Source organism: Meleagris gallopavo, chromosome 1 (assembly GCF_905368555.1).
Source record: "Meleagris gallopavo chromosome 1, MGAL_WU_HG_1.1, whole genome shotgun sequence".
NCBI classification, from domain to species: Eukaryota; Metazoa; Chordata; class Aves; order Galliformes; family Phasianidae; genus Meleagris; species Meleagris gallopavo.
In genome coordinates this window covers 189,906,111-189,929,480 of record NC_139404.1, presented here as the reverse complement: position 1 = coordinate 189,929,480, position 23,370 = coordinate 189,906,111, and the positions used below count along the sequence as shown (strand labels likewise).

The 23,370-nt window shown below is 41.3% G+C and overlaps 1 protein-coding gene across 7 annotated transcripts in view; it reads right to left on the bottom strand.

Moving 5' to 3' along the window:
- Nucleotides 1–23,370, bottom strand: part of TENM4 (teneurin transmembrane protein 4) — a 594,920-nt gene that overhangs the window by 254,425 nt on the left and 317,125 nt on the right. For 4 of the 7 annotated variants that reach the window (XM_085216460.1, XM_085216463.1, XM_085216461.1 and 1 more), the window contains one exon: nucleotides 6,259–6,468. The exons of the other annotated variants lie outside the window; for them this stretch is intronic. In XM_085216460.1, the coding sequence (XP_085072586.1) occupies nucleotides 6,259–6,468 (210 nt within the window). The remainder of the gene's footprint in view (nucleotides 1–6,258; nucleotides 6,469–23,370) is intronic. 7 annotated transcript variants of the gene reach the window in all.

Genomic DNA, 23,370 nt, shown 5'->3' with positions numbered 1-23,370 from the left:
AGAGGCATTTAGGTGACGGTATACCTCAAGTTGAGCTCTGAATGTTTATTGTTCCCAAATCAGAGGATAAATTCAGTGAAAAATTATGAAAAACAGGTTTTCAAGAGTCTTTTTCCCAAGCCCTTTCCTATAACCTTTTTCTACAATCGTCACTCTCCTAATTATGTTCTTTGCTATGAATGTTTTTAAGCAATTGCTAAGCTAAACATCTTTCTAAGCTATTCTTCTCCTTAAGATGTTTTTTCCTGAACTTCTGAGATGTTTGAGGGGAGGTCTTAAGCAAGTTCGGATGGGAAATGCAATAATCCAAAGAAGATTTTTAATTTCTTAAAAGACAATCTGGGAAAGATTGGCTACATCTTCCTATGCCTCAGCTTCCCTTCCGTACATGTGAATTCTCATTATAAGTAACACTGGCTGCTAATAAACTCTGCAAATGTTTGATAAAGGATGCAGAGATTATCATTCTTACTCAAGCAGTAAATAGTGAAGCATCACAAAGCGCTCTGCAAGGATGAGGCATAGTCAGAGAACGGACCCTCCATCAACAAACCTTCTGGGGGAAAAAATGCTTAGATAAAACAAAAGCGAATTTAATTTGGGATTTATTATTAATTATTAGATGGGGAAAGTATCAATTATTGAGATTACATTATCAAAGGATCTTCTCAGTCAGATCCCTGCAAATTTTCCACTTCTAATAAACCATATATGGTACCATTCCCTCCCTGAAACGCTTTAACATTCTGTGCCTTTGGAGTTCTCTGCTGCAGTTTGACTTCCCTGTGACTCTCTATTCCACCCCAGTGCTGCAGCCACGCAGTGCTGTGCTGGAGTGGGACTCCTACAGGACAGCTGACATGCCTGAAGTTGAATGTGACGATCAGAGGAGTGATGCCTGATGCAAAGCAGACCGATGCACAGCTCAGCCTTTCAGCTGCTCAAGCGGGGCTGCAGAGTGAGCCTGAAAACCGCAGCGTCTGTGCAGCTGGGTAAGCTTGCACTTATTAACTGTGCAGCATTGAACGCAGCAAGGACACCAAAGAAATAAACACTGTGCGCATACATAGATGGATTAAAACCTTTCAGCTCTCTGGGACAGAAAGTGCCCTGTATTTTCGGATTACTTCCTTTTAACCACTGAAAGAATCCAGCCACAACAGCAGCAGCCGCAGATGGTCTGGTCAGTTACTCACTGTACAGTGCCAGGAACCTAAAATTTAAATCAAATTAAACAGAGAGATCACAAATAAGTCTGTAGTAGTCCTCGTCAGCCCTTTTCTAAAGGATTTATTTTCATAAATCTGGGCCAAATCACTTAACAAAAAGGTAGAAAGTTCCTTCTGAAGGATAGGAAAGGGAGGAAAATTAGAAACGGTGAATGTCTTCAATAGCTCAAGGCCGATCATTAATGATAAAAAATCCCAAGCAGAAAATAGTACACATTATTCAGGATACAAATCAGAAGGTCTAGACAGGGTCAATACAGTCAGAAATGAGAAGGAAGATTTTAGAGAAACCTCCTGCTTCAGCACTCTAAACAAAGAAAAAGTGTCAAAGACAGCACACAAATCTGCATTAGCTTCCTGGACACAGATTTGGTCGGACAAGTGGCTTGTTCATGCAGACCCCAGTAAGTAGATGCAATATGCTGTGTTGCTTTGCAGGTTGGTTGTTTTGTCTTGTGGGAAGGGAATGGTACCATGTATGATTTATTAGAAGTGGAAAATTCGCAGGGATCTGACTGAGAAGTCAGATAATGTAATCTCAATAATTGATACTTTCCCCATCTAATAATTAATAATAAATTCCAAATTAAATTCGCTTTTGTTTTATCTAAAAAGTTTGTTTTGTGGGTCCTGATCTGGTCTATATTCAATTGAAATCAGTGATCCTATGAAAACTGCACTTGTCTCTTAGATCTCTGGAATATTTATGTCTGTACTCAACATCGTCTTCCCTCCTCTCCTCCACTAACAACACAACCTATGCCAGAGGCGAGGGCTGCACTGTCCACACTTCACACAACACTAAACACTCATCTTGGAATTGAAAGTTCAACAATACAGTGAATCATGCCTTTACCTACCATCTCTCTTACAGCAGCTGTGTCACTTTGGGTGACTGGCAGTGTGACCTTCCACGTTTTTTGCGATTAAATTACCTTGCAGGTAGTAAAGGATGCTTCATCCTTGTTTTGGATGCCCCATCCCTGGAGGCTGAATGTTCCATTCCTGGAGGCATTCAAGGCCAGGCTGGATGTGGCTCTGGGCAGCCTGGTCTCATGGCTGGCGACCCTGCATATAGCAGGGGGTTGAAACTAGATGATCATTGTGGTCCTTTTCAACCCAGGTCATTCTATGATTCTATGATTCTATGAAAGCAGCTTCAATCAGTGGGGAAGAAGAAGAGGCATCAGTGGGGATAAGGATGTATTCAAGGGAAACGTCAAAGAAATTGGCGTTCACATAATCAGAAATGAATGATAAGACCAAATCTGTGTCTTACTTCCTTCTTCAAGAAACATCAATTTATGTTATTTTGTGAGTGATTTTGGATCTTCCGGCTCCCATCTGTGCACACTGATCCAAATGCTGGTATCCAAATGTTGGTATCCTGCCTGACAGGAGCAAGTCAGAGAAACACACCAGGCCCCGCCAAATGACAAAAGCACACGCTGCTGGAAGAAGTCACACGCGCCTTGGCTCTGACTACAAGGCAGCATGGTCACTGCTCCCAGAGGAATTTAGATGTCAGACTTGCATGGGTTTCATATATTTTTCAAAATCTGTTATTTGTCACTCTGCACACCAACTCTTCATGGGGATAATTGCCTTTTCCCTACCTCAGAGGTGTTCTGAGCAGCAATGCACCCTGGGGACTGACATCCCCAGGGATGCTCCAGGGAGCAGACAGCAGTGGCCAGGCCGATGAGCTCTTCCTAAACACCAGTCCCCAAAGATACTGGGTTAATTAGTTTTCATCGTATTTACTGGTTCAAATGGAAGAGAGTGGCTCCTTCCCAGTCTATCAGCAATTTTTCTATCTCCTGCCTTGGCTGGAGTTCCACCTTTCCCAGTTAGCCAGCATCCTCCTGGATGCTCACTGCTGGTGCTTCTCCTCTCGGTACTGCTGGACACTGCACAGTTGTTCCAACTGTGTTCCAACACAGATGTTCCAACCCCACAGAGTAATTTTACTTCCTTAAAATAATCAGGTTAAGGATTGGATGCCTTCTGTCATCAGTCAGATGCATATATATCAACACATCTTGCATGTCTTTTCCAACCTTAATGATTCTATGACATACGTACAGAGGGCTGATGAAAAACCTAGGGCAGCCTACTTTTCAAATAGAGCTGAAATCCCTAAATCAGGCTTTCAATTTGCTGCTTTCTGAAAGGAAATATATTGAAATGGAGACATTCACATCGTAGTTACTTTGTGTAACTTCAGGTAAAATAAACTAAAAAAAATTACTCTGGAGTTGATACAAATAAAAGCAGATCCAAGTCTGAAAAGTCGTTTTTTCCTCAAGGTTAAGTACCTGCTGATAGTATAGATATAATAATTAGGTATTTTTTTGTGTTCAAAGTGACTTTTACTTTTTCCTTCTAAGTAAATAAAGGCTTGTAATTCATTTAATAGAAAAATAAAAGCCCTAAAAGGTGCCTGCATACTTATATGCTTATTAGGTCGTTCCAGCCTTTATTTGAAAGTTTGGACATTTCCCTGGAAGTATAGAAATTATATTATAGACATTATTACCTTTCTGGAATGAAAGGAACTTCGATAGAATAGCCTACTGTATCTTCAAAAAGTAGCATGCTTCTTAAGTTCCATGTGCATTATATTTGCGATTTACATGGGGATTTGTAACAGCAGTGCTGCTCCCTGGGTGTTACTTACTTTGGATGGACTTCTCTAAGGCTGAGTTTACACAGCTGTGGAAGGAAAACCTACCCACAATCAATTAAAAAGTGCAACACAAATCCTTCGGACAGCATTCTCAGGCTGTCCTGCTGCTGAGACAGCTACTATTCTCCTGGAATGAGTGCTCTAACTGTATTAAACTTAGTCCTAAACAAAATAAGCTTTTCCTAATTTTCACCATTTAAGGAACATAAAGACCTGCCTTTGTCATTTAAACTTTAAGCTGGCTAAGCCTCATAGAAACAGAACCTTAAGGAACTAAAGCAATTAAATCTATTTACAGAGGTCAGAAGAGTATCTTGGCTTTAGACATGATGGGCTTGTATGGTCTGTGGTTCTTATTCATGCAAACTCTCAGATTATAGGTTGACAGGTGGCATAGGAAGTCATCTTTGTTTCCCTCCTGTTAGCAGAGTGATGCTGAGGCAGTTCTATGAGATCACCAGTGTGCTGGTATTACCTGCACTTCTGATTGCTGAACAAGTAGGATAACCACACAAATGAGACCCCAGACACCCTGTCTTTGTGTGCGACGTATTTATTGCCAACCTGCTGAATCCTACACACAAAGAAGGCTTCGGGAATGCTGAATGTCTACACGCCAATGCAAAAAGCACTAAGAAAAAAAGGAAGGAGGATAAATAACCAGGCAGCTGAAAAGCCTCAAGTCTAACTAACTCACCAGCACATCAATAAAACAATAACGTCGTCAACCCACCACGGACTCCGAACAATGCTTTTTCTGTTGTTCTGCTAATTAGTAAAAGAAGAGATTAAGGTCTTTAATCTCACTTGCTTTCTTTTTCTCCCCTCCTTTTACCTTGAGGCTGTGCGTGTATGTGTACATATATATTCCTAAATGAACAAAGAGAAAGAACATACATCGCAATGTTGAAAGCATGAGGTGGGGTGTGAGTCTGGCTTTATTTCCAACAAGAGTGTCATCTACATGATTTCAGATTTAAATGTGCTGTGACTGCCAGGAGTCAGATGTGTGTGTGTGTTGCAGAGTGGGAGGGGAGGGAGAAAGCTGAACAGAGGATATGAATTTTAAGTAGTTTCCTGAATGAATGACACTGTATTTCCCCCTACTCTCTTTAGGATGACAATTCAGAGGAGATAACCTTCTCCTTTGAAAAGCCCTGAAGGGAAAGTTTGTTTTTACCATAACAAATGCAACAAAAGAAAAGAAGAGGGAAGCTGGGAAAAGGGTGGTGGTGAGGGGGGACAAATTAAATGTCAAACTTTCTCTTCTTACTTAGAGATAACAGTGTAGTAGGAAACCTTCCTAGAAGCTTAACATAAACGGAGTTAAGCTGTTGCCAGCTGCAGTAAACCTCTCCCTCACCTTTCTTTCTCTCTTTCAAGATATCTTTGAATGCCCTCTCCTTCATCATAAATCAGACCTGAGAGCAATTATCACTCCAGCCGGACGGCAGCGGCCTGAGTGGCCACTGCTCTTCCACCATCCTAATCTGTACTTTGTCAGGTTACACTCCCCTTGATGAAATCTCACATTTCCTTGCCAATGAGCATTACCTCTCTCTTTATGACTCACTGTCTTGCAACAGAGAGCTGTGAATCCCATTCTTCTTCAGATTTGGTTGAGCGGGTCCAATAGTTGGCTGAGCTCCCGTGTGGGGAATCTCAGAGTATCCTAGGGGTCTGAGCTTCCAACTGGGGAATCTTACGGCATCCCAGGGTATGGGGTCTGAGCTCCCTTGTGGGGAATCCCAGGGCATCCCAGAATATGGGGTGTAATCTTCCATTTGGGGATTCTCAGGGTGTCCCAGGGCATGGAGTCCTGCCTCAGGTACTCACAGACAGACATCTCTCAGCCCCTCACAGGGTAAGGTGGCTGCAGAATCCCACGTCTGAGGGTGAGCGTGGGGTGCAGACGACCATCACAGCCCCGGCAGCACTTTGTTTGGCTCTTCCATCCCTCGGTGACAGGTTGAGGAGGCCCTCCCAGAGAAAGGGGTGCTTTGGAGGAGTTTTTTAGCCCACAAAGCGAATAATAAGGAGAAAGCAATGGAAGGAGCCCCAGCTTTTAGAAAGTTGCACTACAACTTTGAAGTTTCCAAGCTCTGCTCAGGTACCACAGTGAGCTCATCCTCACCTCAGCCCCACAGCAGCACCGACCCTTTCCAACAGAGCCTTTCTCACGCGGCATGGAGTGATTTTTAAATACATTTACCCCTTCACACCCCTCTATTCTACGCTTTCCCAACAAAACCCAACACCAAACCCCAACCGGCCGCTAAAACCCCCGCGCACGGCTGTCAGACGTGCAAATAAAGGACGGCAGAAAGAAGTCACACTCACCGTTGGCGGCGACACAGAGGTTTCCAGAGCCGCTTTGAACTAAGAATGAGTTAGGGACAAACTCTTCCTCAGAATCAGAGTCCGCGGGCGGCTGGGCCGCGCCGTTGCCCAGCAACCGCCCCGCGCCATCATTGGCCGGCGGCGAAGGGGGGGGGGAGGGGGACTGCTCGGGGGGTGTGGAGGAGGCGGACGAACAGCGCAGGGGAGGACCTGAGGGCCGCAAACACACACGGACGGACACAGAGAGAGAGAGAGAGAGAGAAAAAAGAAAGAAAATAAACAACGTAGTGACACAACGCAGACAGAGAGACAAAATAAAGTCGGGCTAGGGCTCCGGGAAGGAGTGCCCGCGGTGCTTTGCCCGCTCTGGAGCGCTGCGCATAGCTGCCCGCAGGCGGCTTCAATGAGGGGCACCCACAGAACACAACCACCCCTAAAATGAAAATCCACGCTTTTGTAGGGTTTTGGCACCTGGTGCAACCCCTGGTGCGAGGCTTGCATCGAAGGCACTGCCAAGGAGGCAGAGCGCAGATGCTGGGCTGCGTTGCGCTGAAGGGAAAGTTTTGTGTTGTGTTATATGAGGTATTTTCTTTTTCACATTTCGCATCCAGACACTCACATCCCTTTCAGGATGGGATTTAAGTGTGTCCTTGTCAAATTTTTGAGGCAAAAAAAAAAAAAAAAAAAACGCCTCACAAGACTCGGGAAAGAGCGTAGCTGCGTGCTATTGAAGCACATCAACAAAGTGACAAACAGAGCAAACTCTGCACAGGTTCATTTTGGTAGATAAATCACCACAAATGCAGCTTTCACAAGAAAGTAGGTCCTCAGGTAACATTTGGCATAAAGCCACATTTGATGAAGGAAATGTTCCTGGTCACTTCAAGGAAACGGGATCAGGTGCGTGGAGATGTGATAGATCCAATTCGAAAGATGTACCACCAGCAATTAGTGGTATCAGGGTCTTATTCTAATCAGATCTTGGATTTCCCAGATCAACTGGGAAATTGCAAACCCCAAACTGGTGAAATCAGGGAAATGCAGGGGTCAGTCCTAACTCAAACTGGTAAAATCGGGGAAATGTGGAGGTCAGATATGCGCAGTGCATCAGTAAAAAGCATGGGGTTATGAACACAGACATTTAATATGTCAAAATACAGGACAATGCATTGAAACATGAATATTTCCCCTTGACACATTTTGATATGAAAGCCATTATGATTAATTTCCCACATTTTCCCAAATGCTGAAATGTTTTCATGCAAAATTCATCAAAATGAAAGAGAAACAGCACGAGAAAACAAACAAACATTAAAAAACATTGTTTCTCAAAAAAAAAAAACAACAACCCTACACATTTTGAACATAACATAGCACACAACATAACTGCACAGTAGTTTTTTCTAAACACAACATGAACACTATAGGAAAGCACACAAATAAAAAACAAGTGGGTTTAACATTTAAATCCCCCCAGACTGGTTCTGTTTTAAGTTTCTTTGCTCGGTCATCATTTTTGCTCATGATCAGCCCTTGGATGTTTCCTCCCTGGCATATGCAGTTCTTATAAGTTGCAAAGTATAATCAGAGCAGAAACTGTGGTGTTGGAGCAAAACCTGGGGCCAGGACAGACCATAGAACTGTACCTATGCTCAAAGACAAGTGACTTCCCAGAGAGGATACCAGACCTAGTAGAGAGCCTATGTTTTCTTGCATGCACATCAGTCTGTGCAGCTTTCAGACTGCATATGGTAAGATGTGAACACTGTGTGTTTTGTTTTGTGGAGTTATCTGGGTTTCCTTTCTTCTGACATCCTTCCAGGTTGAGAAGTCCCTCCTTTAGGATTGTTTTCTTTTAGGAATCTGTAGCCTACTTCACACTCCCTGACCCTTTTCACAGCACTGAGGCGGCAGCCTTTCCATTATATTAACTATAGGTAGGAGATGGAGAGAGCAACCAAAAAAAAAAAGGGAGGGTGGGGAGGAGGGGGTTGTGTACAATGCTCCATGGTACTGTGGGAGGCCCTGAAAGATGTTCAGCAGGTAGAAGCAGAGAAAAGTCCAACAAGTAGGCTTGGAGTGACAGCTCAGGCATCAGCCTGAATTCTCGAATCCCAGAATCCTAGAATCACAGAATGCATTGGATTGGAAGGGACCTTAAAGTCTGTTTAGTTGCAAACCCCTGCCATGGGCTGGTTTTCCCCCAGCTGTTTTTTCCCTGAGCTGCCCAGGGCCCAATCCAGCCTGGCCTTGGGCACCTCCAGGGATGGGACATACACAGCTCTCTGGGCAGCAGTGCCAGGGCCTCATCACCCTTTGATTAAAGAATTTCTTCCTAATATCTAATCTAAATCTCCCCTCTTTTAGTTTAAAACCATTCCTGTTTCTCCTATCGCTGTCGGACTATGTAAAAAGTCAGTCTCCCTCCTGTTTATAAGCTCCCTAGAGATACTGGAAGGCCACAATGAGGTCTCCCTGGAGCTTTCATAGAATCATAGAATCATAGAATGGCCTGGGTTGAAAAGGACCACAGTGTTCATCTAGTTTCAACTTTCCTGCTATGTGCAGGGTCACCAATCACCAGACCAGGCTGCCCAGAGCCACATCCAGACTGGAGAAGCTTTATTTTGTTCAGTCTGGAGAAGCTTTCTCTTCTCCAGGCTGAACAAGCCCAGCTACCTCAGCCTTTCTATGTAGAAGAGGTGTTCCAGGCCCTCTGATTGTCACTCAGCCTCAGCTGTTTACCTGACAGGCTGACAGTACACCGTTACACTATGAGAGTTACAGAAGGAAATTTTTGAAAAATGGTTATGCACTAATAGGAGGAAGACTACAGAAACACAGATAAGAGACTTCTACTACAATCCCATGAAAAAGGCAAGTGCTGCCTGCAGTTGTGGATTCAAACATATGCAGAGACTATTAATTTTGTGGTGTTCTTTGGGTGAGGACAAGATATAGGTCAGATCATGTTGTCCTTCATCCCACACACCTCTGCCCTTTTCCAGATGAGCACAGCTTTGCTGTGTCACAGACTCTGATGTGCAAATGGCTCTGGAGACTCAGCTCTTGCTCTGCTGTGCTCTTCAAGGAGACAAGTCCACTCTGTGTCATTTCCACATGGTTGCAAGTTGGGATTTTGGTATAGGCTTTCCTCTACCTCCCAGTATTTTAATTTTATCAGGGATAAAATGAAATTCACAAGAAAAAAACAACAACAAAAGTACTCTACGAAAACTTTAAATTTTAATCAACTGCACCGCTGCAGATTGCACACGGGAAGTTCCCGTGGGCTTTCATGGTCGTTACGTGCGCTTTCAGCAGTGTGCAAGCTGACCTTTACAAGGGAAGATTCCTTAGGAACCATGCATACTAACCACAGTACTGAGGGCTATGCTGCTGTGAAGGGCACTGGTGCATACAACCACTTTCTCTGAAAAAATTCCCTCTTGGGCAAGTGATACTGGGGAGATTTTACAAGCTATTGGATGGAAGGTGTGGGATGATCAGCTCTCTGCTGACAACACCCAGTTAAAATGCATGAGGAGCAAAGCGATACCTTCCTTCTTAATGTGTCAGCAACTGTGTAGACAAGAGTATCTTAAGTTGAGGATTCTTTAAGAGAATTGCCTCCTTTTCTCTGCTTGGACAGAAAGCCAAAAATTAAATCTGACCATTTCACAAAAAATAAACGAAGGGAGAGATGAAAGATAGAAGTCTGTATCCTTCTTAGGGAAGTATCTCATTGAATTTACTGTGACTGCAGGCCCAAGTAAAACAAGCAGGATTCGGTCCATTAACTCATTCCAGCTGCCAGAGCAAAATTTCTAATTGATCAGTACAAAATAAATTCACACCAATACTGGGTTGCTATGAAACCTGAACAAGTAGGCCAAGTCACTTTGCGGTATGTGCCATTTCTCCTTCAAAGATACAAAACAGAAGGACTAGATAACACATTCATTATGCACACTCTTGCAATTTGGAAAGTAACTCAAAGAAAAACAAAACGGGTTCCAAGTTTGGGCCCTTGGCATCAATTTGTTACAATCTTAAATAATATATCCGCTTACAAGCGAACCGTCAAAATTATGTTCTTTGGACTTGAGGCAGGAATAATACAAAAGTTGAAAGTCTCTGAAAGAATGATCAGTTGCTTGCACAAATTTGGAGGAAAACAGAACACAACCTTGTATTTTATCTGTGTGTCAGGATTTCAGATTAAGATTAAAAATATCAGGGAAAGATATGTTACAGTCTCCGATAGATTTATGAAACTGCTTAGCAAACACAAATTTTGGAACTAGGCTAACACAAAGAAAGTGTTTCCCAACTTAAACATGGAGCTCTGCGAAATTTAGGCAACCACTTTAAATTTAGTGAAGAGTCAGACCAGAGCAGCCTCTAAATAGGGGAAAGTAAGACAAACAATAAACATGCCTTCAGTTTATGCTACACATTTGGCTGTAATATTTCAAAATACTGTGTGTTTCTAAAGTTACTCTGTTATGTGGAGATTCTGGCCTTCAGAGATCAAGAGCTGATTTAAAACGGGTGTATTCATCTAGTGTGAACAGAAAGGCTGCCAGGAATACAGAACACTCAAGGAGATACTTTTAGATGAAGGACAGTAAATTTTTTCAGAGACTATATTCTGTGGAATATGCCCATATGTTTACAATTTGACTCAAAAGAATTAGAAAAGTGTACAAATGCTGACTTCTCACGGAACAGATACCACAAGACAATGGAATTTAATAGTGGCCAATATACCCAGAGTGGTATTATCTGCAATCAATAAATCATTAATATCCTTTTTTTCCCAACGGTATCTTCTGTCAGGCTTCAGACAGGAATCTTTAAGATCTTTACAAGCACTGAGTATGTAAGCTTTGAAATTGACAGAAATCCTGGGGTCTCTTATCAGATTGGCTGATAAAACAGGATTGTCTGGGGAGCAGACTTGTACTTCTTACAGATAAGGGAACTGAGGCACGGAGAAGTCCAAATGCTTCCAAATGCTATTGCTTCCTGTATCTGTGTACTGTATCGCTAACCATCAATAAAACAGCTTAGAACACTTAGAATATTTTAAATCAGTAATTACCACTGTAACAGAGGGATGAGGGAAGGCAAGCAGAAGTACGATTGTCATATAGCAACAATAGTAGTTATCAGGTAAGAACTTTTTAAGTCATGCCACTGAAATTGCTTGGCCTTATCCAACTTTAAATATGAATGTCTGTAACAATGGGACTGGTTGAACCTTAATGACAGGAGCAGCTCAAGCACTGTTACAAATAAAAGTACATCACAGCACAGGTCTGGCATTAATGTGTGGAATGGGAGTTCATAGGAAGGCTGTATAAATGCAGCAAAGTAGTGTGCTGGCTGGGTTTATTATCCTGTCAAAAGAAGGAGTGTAAACAGATGGTTTTGTCTTTCTGTCTTCCCTTCTCCTTGCACAGTTGTTTTGAGGGATCTTTATTGACATCCAAACCAAATCTTATTGATCTGTATTAAAATTATAGCTAGTCTTGTGCTGTAGAAAGCCATGACCTATTTACACAATGGAAACACATAGGTACCTCTATCTGGCAAAATAAGCTAATTAATAAATAAATTTAAAACTCAGGCAATTTCATCCCGCAGCGTATCTGATTGTTTAAAAACCCACAAACATGAAGAACTGCAGGGCTGAGATCTCTGTATGTGAAAGGCCTGGCTTGGTGGCAGGCAGTGGGCATTGGTTCATCACAGTAGCATCTCCAAGATGGATTGCCAACGCGTGGGACAAGGTGGGAAGGGCGATGCCCTGCAGGATGTGAAAGGCAGTGATTGGTAGTATTTCAGAGCATCGAAGATCCTGCTGAGTTGAGGAGGGGAGTAAGATAACATCTGCCATTTAACTTTTCAAAGTGAGGGAGAACATAGTATTTGAAGACAAATATTGATTATCACAGGTTAAAAGACTGCTTTCTTAGCATCCATGAGACTCACTCCTTCAGAGATGAAGAAAGAAGAGATTTTCCTGGTGGACAAACATTGTTCATGCCTTTCTCTTGGCAGCATATCGTGCCTTTCCTGCAGACAGCATAAAACACTGCTAGAAAAAGAGCAAGCTGAACTAGCTTCATGGCAAAATGTGTCATTGAATCATAGGAGAAAGGAATTGTGCAGATTTATTGCTGTTCTTTAACAATAGGTGGTCACAACATTGTTAGCTCAACAGGGAATATATATATTGTGTTTAGAATTGATTAAAAAAGCAGTCTTGGAAAACTACTCGTAGTTATTTATATTTTCTGAATTTCCACCTGCACTTATGTTTATTTTATTTAATTTAATTCTGTGTATTTGATTTATAGCTATGGAGCCAGAGGGGAAAATAAATGAAATAAAGGGGACAAATGAATATCATCTTAACAAGAAAAACCTGGGCAGCTGCCATGTCACCAAAATTAAGAAATGAATAGTTGGGCCTTGAAAATGAGAAATAATCACATGCCCTGTATGAAGACTGGCATATTGGGAAAAGGGGCCATGCAAGGTTAAGAAGAAATGAATAAATTCACTTGGACTGAAATGGAGTATGAAGAACATATGTTATGCAGACTTCACCAGCCTTGTGGGTGATTTGTGTTATTCATCCCAAGCTGTGTTTTTTTTTTTTTTTTTTTCCCCCCCTCTCCTTTGATATGAAGAGAACCAATAGTTCTCTTCATCATTGTGCAAAGATGGGGTAATTTCTATCAAGGAGGTCACAAAGTCATTGTCAGTGGAAACTCCAAAACACCCTTGTTGGGACAGGGCAGAGCATGGGCAGACCTTCCTCTGGCTGGAAAACATCTAGAACAGGTGCAGTCTTGCTACCTGCCTCTGTCCCAGTGCATATTATGGACTGGGCATTTGAGCTTTTGTAATTATTCTGCATATGAAGCAGAAGGTGAAAAGAGACAAGAAATAGCTAAGACCTCAGGTCTCCTTTTCCCCAGCTCCTAAGGTTATTAACCCAATCCAAAACAGCAGAAAACAATTATCCATTGAGCAAGATGAAGAGGAGCAGGGAGGAAATTGTTCCCTGCTGAAATGCAGTTCCTTTGGGGCTAGAGGTGCTCCAGAGCAGCAAAGCAGCACTTATAATTTTTTTGCCAACACAAGAAAATAATACGGCAGATTTTCAGAAAATTACATGGGCAATTGCCTGAGCCAGATACTCAGCTTGCTCATTTGTAGGCACAACAGTAGAAACAGATTGTGCAAGTTAGCTACACAATTTTCTGAACATACAAGGCTGAGATTGTGCTGTTATTCAAAAACAAAACCAGGTAATTTAATTTCCAAATATATGGGATATCACTCGTATCTCTTTCCAAATCAAAGAAATACCGATCAAGAAAGAGACTCTTCTGATTGCACCAGCATAAACAATTCTAATCACCGTAGAGCATTTATATAGTTCCTTGTGAAATATTTATGCAAGTAGTTCGCATAATCTAAAGTTTTAAGGGAAGCACAAGCTCCTAATTATGGATCAGCATTACAAAAGCTCATGCAGCTTTACTCAAACCCAACTTGTAAAAGAATAATGTAATCAGTAGGAAGGCTGATGAGCTGCCCGTGAAATGGCCTCTCTCAATCTGACACTAATGCTCTATCTGATCCAAAACACCCAATATAAAGTATAACGTTCTTTGCAAATGATTACATGCAAATCTCCTAAAAGGTCCATTCTCCCATATTTGAACACCAAAGTGTAGGCTTTGTAGAAATTGCTTTCTCTAAGCTTTATGCTAACAAAAAGGTTTACACTAGCCTTGCAAAACTATGTAGTGATTGGCTCGGTCAAGGCAAAGCACCCTTTCTTATTGCTTTTAACCTTGCAGGGAAGTGTTAATGTGTATAGACCACTGTAATACTTTTTCACCTGCCTCAGGAAATAACATTTATGCAAATACCATATAGTGTTGTCTTACAGATAAAAGACCAACAAATTCAAAAGCTCAGCTCATGATCACTGCTACTTTTTGAGACTTGCACAATGAGCCCTGGCTGATGCAGATGGGTAGGTATTTATGTAGAACATTACACCTGGCAAGACACGATGAGGCAAATTATGTTTGTGAAGAAATAAAATGTGTATCTTCTGCTGTTACTGAGAGAAGGAGAATCTCTTGAAGTGAATAAAGGTTACAATTCTAGGAGAAATCCAGGAATTTTTGGGAGGAAATGAATGAATGGATAATGTGGCATTGCACAGCATAGTCACTACAGGGCTTTGTGCAGTCAGGGCAAGCAAACTCTACTTTCCAGAGGCCATTTATCCTGTCTGCAATTTGAATTGGACTGTCTTATTTCTTTTCACTGATTAGACAGAGAGCCTTGGGTTTCCAGTTGGATATTAGGAAAAAAATCTTCTTTGAAAGAGTGGTGATGCATTGGCACAGGCTTTTCAGGGAGGTGGTGGAGTCACTGTCCCTGGAGATGTTCAAGATGTGGCACTGAGAGACATTGTTTAGAGGGCCTGGTGATGGATTAGTGGTTGGACTACATCTTGGTGATCTTTCCCAACCTTGTTTTTATGATTCTATGATTTCATGATCGGGTGATCCTCAATCAGCTGCCTAAATGAAAGTGGCATGAACTCTGGCCTTCATATCTAGAACCTATCTGAACACAAGTCAGTCTCACTGAGACAGTCAGTGATGTTTCATTGGCTCCACACATAATACCTAATGTCCTGTCAGGTGTGCAGATTTAGCGGTTGCCTTCCAAGCTTGTAGACAGAGATGCTGTATAGAAGTGATGCAAGCTGACTAAACCCACAGCAGCTAGAGATACAAGTTGTAATGATGGAGAATTTTGAAGCCGTGATATGTTATGCTTCTCTTGGAAAGAAACATAATCTGCCTGAGTAAGGACAGTCCAAGGAAAACATGATGTTGGAGGTGTCTGGAGCATGACAAAGAGGTATCAAAGTTATAGTACAGTGAGAATGCAAGCCATCTAGTTATAAACACCCTGGGGATGAAATGTGGGACGAGAAGAATGTGAGAAGAATAAAGAGATCATATCTGTTCCTATTTTGGTTAAAATTACTGTTGTCTTACTGTGCTATGTTAAAACTAATGAACTTGTTTAGCCTTTTATCCTTATTAGGACAATTTCCTCCAGTTTCCACTCTTTACCCACATTATGCTTGGATGTTTGCATCTCTAAAATTGTATGGAGGTTTTTTTGAAATGGTTGTTATTTGTTATATTCTACCCAGCATCCCTTAATTCTGGGAAGACCTTTTTACCATTTTTTTTTCTTTTTCCAATGAACGATTTTAAACAAAGCAGAGAGCCTCCCTTCAGCATCTAAGAGTTGTGGTTCAGAAGATTGTTCTCTCTTCAGCTAAGGAGAGAGATCAAGGCAACGTAATGCTAAAAGATTCTTCTGAGATAGACTGTGTAAAGAGTTAATAAGAAAGATTATTTTCCATAGCAGGTTCCTTTTGTGAATTACCCCTGGGACCCTGGAGTTGAAAACAGAAGGGCAAGTCACCTATGAAGTGTGAGGCTGCTGCAGAAGAGGAAGAGTAGCTGTACCAGAGCAGTGCTGAGCCCGCTCAGTTCATGTGCTCTAGACAGCAGCAGTCTGGGCAAGGTACCACGCTAAAAGGAGCTGCACTGCATGCCAGCACCTGTGTACAAGGCTGTACTGTGAGTGTGCCAGCTTGCAGGATTCAAACTCTGTCTGTCTGTGCCCAGATTGGTAGTAAGTGCAGTTGCTTTGCCCCTGAATCCTCCTGGAGGAGAACACTTCAGACCTGTCATATGTGAGGCATTTGTGCTGTACTCCCATTTGGCATCCACCTCATGCTCCTCCTGGGAAAGCATTTAAATCTTGCAGATATTCTGTGCCTGGCACAATGCATTTAAAGATCAGACCTGTCCTACATCTCTCAGGGTCATTTCGGACATTTTTGGCTTATTCTGCATGCTTTTTGAGACATAGGCTGTTTCTCTTTGTGTGACTGTGAAAACAGCAGGACTCTGTGTTTGGCCATTGGGTGTTTTTGCAATGCAAGCTGTAAGAGTAAAGAAGTTGTCTGTGTTCATGTAGCTGTAATTATCGTGGAGGAGGGCTTTCACAGTGTTCTGCAGGCAGTGAGAGGCAGAGTCCCTTTGCTACAATCTGAGGGCAGGAAAAATGCTGTGCTTCCAGGGAGGTCAAAGTTAAGACCACACACTGAAAAAAGCTGCAGAGAAGCTATGCAGTCCTCGTTGCTCTAATCCAAAGTTTTGCCATGTAAACGTGCACTTCAACATCCTTTTCCCAGAAAACTTACTGAATTCTTGCTAAGGCAAAGAGCCAAAATACAGCTATGCTTCTGTAGGTGATTCTTTTCTCTCCTGGGAAAGACTGCTAGTCAAGAGGATTGCCAAGAAGGTGATGCAGGAATATGAATCTGTTATGCCAGAAAAGAAAACCAAACAGAACATTTGCAGGTAAGGAACAGCAGTAACTTGCAAGAGAAAAAGAAAGAAATTGGTAGAGAAAAAGATTGTTGAGTGAGAATTCCCAGTCCTGCAAAAAAGGAATGATTATTTTTCCTCTGTTTTTCAGCAGACAACAAACCAACTTGCAAATATGATAGCAAGACTTCAGAAAATTGTACAGACGTTATTGATGCTGTTGTGTTTATTTTTCCTCCAAAGCCTTGATTAAGATCTTTAAAGCCACAATCTGAATACTTTAATCGTTGTGCTTTGCTGACTTCTGCCCTGTAAGACAAAGAGGTTTGCCTTAAGTTTGGTTCAGTTCCCTGCTCACTAAGAAAAGCTGAAATTCTTCAAGGCACTCTATAAACTGAGGTCTCAAATAAGAGAATACAGGGAAGACAATTATAATTCAAAACACATACAGGGTAGGTGAGGATTATCTGTAAAAAAAAAACAATAACAAAACCCACTAGTTGAAGAAAGGATTCATAGTACTGTGGGTTGTAATGTAGGGCAAGATGTATCATTCTGTTCACTTAGTCTCTCTGTCTCTCATCCTCCAGCCTCTTTTTTTCTTACTAAGGTATAGTTAAGGGAAATTTTATCATCCTCAAAAAAATCCATTTCAGAAAGATGAACTCAGTATTAAAAAAGAGTTTATTGCTTGAAAGTATGGCATACAAATCCATGTTAAAATGCGCTACAGGCTTTGCCACAACAGGGCAAACTGCTGGTCCATCTGATGTTCCATCTATTCCCCTTCCCTGGCACAACCCTGCCATGCAGCCTTCCCCTAAAGCTCTTAGTTACACCTTGTGCTCTAGGGGGAAACGTCTTCATGATCCAAGTCATGCAATGAAGAAAGATGACTTATAGTCCTTATTTTTCTCCTGATTGTAGAGACTATGTGCCCTATGTATTCCAACTCACGGGCATTATTTTTTTTCTCATTCTAAAGTGTTTGTCTCAAAGCTAACATGAAAGAAGTAGTTTCACATACTAGGTATAAAATAATCACTGCTTTCCTTTTGTAATAGTTTTGATATTATTCCATGATAAATATTAACAGAAGCAGGGAGTCCTACTTGTTTTGGATAAGTTGAAGCCCTTGTAGGTTATCTTGTCCATTTCTGAGGGTTACCAAGGTAGCTATTCAGAATAGCATAGAAGTCCCTGCTATAACAAATCTAATTTTAAATTCCTGGCCAATTAGGCTGGGCAGCCTGTTCGTGAGTCGTCCAGGTCCAACACCTCCCACTCTCAGATGTACTTACACTATACTTTACGAGGCACTCTTCATTAGTCTGGCGAGCTGACTGAATAGCATAGTGGTCTCTCTTATCTCTAATTTGGATGATTACCTGCCCATCCTCTTTGACAGCTTTGACCTTCTGTACACCATCCAGTATCTTGTACAGCAATTTTCTTTAAGTCTTACAGTTGTTTCAAAGCAGAGGCCCTGATCTGGACTCAGGGATCAGCCCCAGCTGCCTTTCACCAGGTTGCTGCGGAGCCCACATGTGTTTGGCCAACTGGCTGGAGTGGGAATCTCATCTGGAGCAGCCCCCCAAGGCTCTGCTGCGGACGTCATAGCACTTCCACCATGCTTTAATGAGCAGCGCTGGTTTCAATTTTGTCCTAATTTCTGCCTTTTGGCTATCTCTGCACACACTCATATGAGCCCCTTTTTCCCCATACTCTTTTAAATATTCTCTGCACAGACCCTGCATACATAGAGAAGATCTTTTCCCTGCCCTGGACTATGTTTCAAGTGATGCTTTTCATATTAAAAAAAAATAATGGAGAAAGAAGTTAACCTAAAGACCAGTTTTTTACAAGGCTATATTGTAAATCTCATGGGAGAATTACACACAAAAAACCTTGTATGTATGAAACTTCCCAGCAGTATTTTATTACAGTTTTTGTGTACTATACAGTAGCCATGTTATTTTTCTGGGTTGTTTCTTCAGCTTACAGCATACTTCCTTCCTGATGTCACATCCTATATCAGGATCTTTTCAGCAAAAACGATAGTAGAAGCTTTGCTCCGACTTCAACTCTTCAAATGTCCATTTATCACACCATTTTAAAAATGCTTGGAAAAAAAAATGTATTTGCTAGTGATTTCACTCCATCACCTGGAAGAAACTCAAAGGAAGGAAGTGCTAAAAGATGACTTGGAAAAAATTCAACAAATGTAACAGCTATTGCTTATCAGTGAGAAAGAGAAGATAAAATAAGCACGGTTTTTTGTGCTAGGATAATTATCCAGACCTTCAATTTCCTCACTTAATATATTTATTTAGACACTATAATTAAGCCATTTAATTGCTTAGTATCCTCTAAGAACTGACCTTGATGTGTATAATAAACTGATATTAGAGCAAGATGGGAAAGAATAACTAAAATGAACTTGAAAAGTCTTGAAGCAGCAAAAGCACTTCAAAATGTATGACTTTTTGGTTTCATGTATGATCAGCTGTCTTTTGTTCATGAAGTGTTAAAGATCACAGAATACAGCAAAATGAATGTAAATGATACTGGGGAAGACTCCTGAAATCCCAGATGGTCTACCAGCTCAATCACAGGACTCCTCAATTCTTAAGGTTTCTGTGCTTATTAAGTATCTTCCTACTTAACCTGTTGCTTCCCTGATTTTATTTTTATATTTAATTAGGAAAGAGAATTTTCCTGGAGAGATACTAATCTTATCCAGCCTTCTTGGAATAGAAATTGAGAGGAAAAGCCCTCCTGATTCTACCTATGTTCCTCATAAGGCACAGAAGTAGCTAATCCCACCCAAATTAAATGGAGCCTAGCATTTCTCTTCTTAGAGAACTGCTCCAATTCCTCAATTATTTTGGAAGGTCTTTGTGTTGTCATCACACACCCAAAAATTGTGTTTTAGAGCAAATGCTTACAATTGCAAACACGTATTCATATATGGGTTATTTCAAATATATCTCAAATGGTCAACAGTTACAGGCACACAAGCTTTGCACAGAAAGAAAGAGGTGTATATTTATTGTTATTAGTTGAAAAAACGCTGCTGTCTAGCCTCATGCCTTTGGGCATAAACTAACCCACCTCACATTTGAGGATGCTGTTTTGAAAAGAACAACAAAAGCTCATTGCTCCCTGCCATAGGCTGGTGTACCCAGAAGCTACAATAAAACTCGTTTACATTTGGACTTCTAGCAAGGGACAGGTAAAGGTGCTATTGACAAACTGCCTTGCATCTAAAGGTTCCCCAGTGCATTGCTTATCTAGGACTATTTCTAAGGTAGCTCTGTTTGAACCTCTTTGTTGTTGCACAATAACTGTGCTGTCTTTTTTAATTTTCTTTTTATTCTTTTTATTTTCATTTCCTTTTATGCTGAAGCTGATACAAAGATAAACATGAAAAAAAGCATGACATTTCCTTTTTGTTGTATGCTTGTGCTTGTTATTATGCATGTCCCCGAGGTAGCTCAGCCACCACCTGGCACTGTTTGCACATTCTGGCCTTCCCATCAATGAAAGCTCTGGAATCTGGGAGCAATAGAGCTACTTTGTAATCAAAGTGGTCATTCCGGTGTGAACATTAAAAGTCCTGACACATTCACACAAAAGGGCTCTGGTAGCCATTATTCCATCCCATTTACCCTGCAAAAGTATACACACTCATACAAGCTCTGTTACAAACTCTGAGCAATTTCTCTAAACTTGCACTTAGCTGTGAAGTCTGCTGCTTCTATTACAGAACTGAAAAAAGCTTGTCTATTTTTTTTTCCAAGTATATTACTTGTAATAAAAGATACTACCTGTGTCTACAAGTGTTTTTTTGACTAACTCCTTAGATTATCACACCTACAAAAATATGCCACGAGGCATATATTTCAAGATCTCAAATGGCATACAGATGCTTGCTGGCTCACTTTGAGAAACAGTGTTCTACTACTAAATTGATTTTATAACTGTATTAGTAACAGTTATAATCATTTAAAGCTCTTCAGGTAGTAAAGCACCAAACAGATTTATCCACATCCTCCCATTTTGCTGGGGAACACTCACTCACCTCCATAATAAAATGATGTGAAAACCTGATGTGGATGACATGAAATAGCCCTATTATTTAAAATATAAGAACATCTACAAGTCTCGAACAGCACAGATAAAAAGAGAACCTGAATGTGTAAAATTATAGGAAGATCTATACTTTGTACACAGATTTAATTTTTTACCTTTGTGTTAAATAAACGAAGCCAACCGTATGACCCTGTAAATGTAGTCAGCAGAAGCAAAGGCCAAACGGACCACTAAGTGAGAGGGGAAGGCTAGAAACACAAAGAACATAGTAGCAGAAGAAATCAGTGATGTGAAAAGAGTGGGGAATGCCACCATGAACTGCCAGAGAAAGCTCAGAGAATATGGGGAAGGGATCTAAAGATGACGAGTTTTACTTGACATTGCAAAATGTGACATGCAGACAGAGACTGATGGTACTGTGGGGATTAACTTGACCGTTGGACTTGCAGGATGCAAAGTTTTAGCATCTGCAAATAATTTTGTCCGGTTTATTCTGTAAAACATACATAGCATTATCAGAAAACGTGTCATGGGGAAACAGCCTTCTGCTGCTGTGGCTTGTGAGCAAGCTCAGGTAACAGAGTAGACATTGGTCTGTGGCTGCAAATCTCCACAGCAACAGGCATATCTGCTGGTTTAGTCACTGCTAGTTCAGATGTGGAAAGTGCATTTTATTTAGAGAAAGTTCAGTTTATAGAAACCACAGTCATGAGTAGAGGCTGATCTGGCAGAAAGCAGCTCTGTGGAGAAGAAGCTGGAGGGCCTGGTGGCCACTAAGTTGGTTATAACCCAGCAGTGTGACTTTTGGCCAGTAGGCCAACGGTGTCCTGGCTGCATGAGGACAGGCACTGCCAGCAGGTGGATAGAGCTGAGCCTTGCCCTCTATTCAGCCCTGGTGAGGCCTTACCTGCAGTGATGGGTGCAGTTCTGGGCCCCCAGTGAAACAGAGAGAGCCCAGTGGAAAGCTGCTAAAAGGTGGATAGTTTGGAGCAGCTCTGCTGTGAGGAGAAGCTGAAATAGGTTGACTTAAAATAATTTCAGCTCTGTCCAGTCATTGTAAGAATTAGTGCTGATTTTTGTGAAATGAAAACAATTCAAGATCAGCTTTTGCTGTGGGCAAAGGCCAGATGGAGGAACAAGAAAGGTTTTATGATTTGTTCTGTTCTCCTTTCTTATTTGCTGTTGCAGTGATGCTGTGAAGTCATCCAGGAGATGGATCAATGAATACCTTCTTTAAACTTCTCGTTTTATCCTTCCCAATGGGACAAGGTGGTTGCTAAAGCATATAATGGAAAACTGGGCTGGAAGAGTGATTTCTGTACCCCTCACTGATGAAACTGGAATTATAGTTCTTGGAGCAGTACTTCTCAAACTATTATATTTTCCCAATCTTATTTGTTCATTAATTCACTGATCCTTTTCAGCATGGCTGCTACCAAAATCCATAAAGAAATGATCCATCTAGCAAACTGCACATTGCTGTAGAGGCAGGAATTACTCCCTTTGGATCTCTGACAGGTGATATGCACATGCCCTTGAGCAAGAGGTTTTTTTGCAAATCCCTGCTGCATTATGCAAATCTCTAGAACTGATTAGAACATCTTACGAATAACAGTAGCTTCTTGTGCCACCTGTTCACCAAAGCCATGGAAGCCACTGGGAAAAAGTCAGGAATGGATTTTCTGAAGCTGTTTGGACGTTGCATTGCATCTGATAAATTCTTTGATAGAAGTGAACGTATTTCCTAGAGGATGAAAACAGTGAGCAGTAAGGTTTTCAGGCCAAAATCTTGCAGCAGATCAGCTAAGAGAACACGCGTGCCTTGGTTTTGCTGTTAAGGTGGCATCCACTGAATCATCCCATTTGCTTAAAGAAGTTTACTAGCAGTGTACTATTAGAAAGAATGGCATCATAACCAGAAAGAAAGCAAATGAAGCCAATCTACCTCCCAAAACTTGATGATTAATGGGAATCTGTAATGAATAGCTGCATTTTGTTAAAGGTCTGTTTTAATAAAACCGCTTTCTATTGCAAAAGGGAAAAGGAGCGAAATTGAACACTAATAACCCCAGCTTATCGGCTATTCTGTAAAATCCTATTTATGAGCCCATGGATGCTAATTAACTGTCTTGCAATGTCAGACAAAACTGTACGTTATTCCCAAATGGAAGAGCATGTTAAAGAAGACACCGCACTGATTAATGTCTAAGCCAGGTGTTTTGTGTACCCAGACTCTTCCCGTCTAACTTTTCTTCATTATTTTCCTTTTCTTTATAAGGCTCCTGTGAACTCTCTCAACAGCAATTTTTGTTCTTTCCTAAAACACCACAAGTTGGCAATAGCACAATGAGCCTCTGAGATCATCCCAGAGCCTGAACTTGCCAGAAACCAAGCAGAAGCAACTGTGAACAATAAAACGGAATGAGTGCATTTATGATTGACTTTTGAGAAAAGATATTATCTCGTAACATGGCTGAAAATTCATAGGATGATAGAGTCATAGAATCGTTTGATTTTGAAGAGACCTTTAAAGGCCATCTGGTCCAACTCCCTC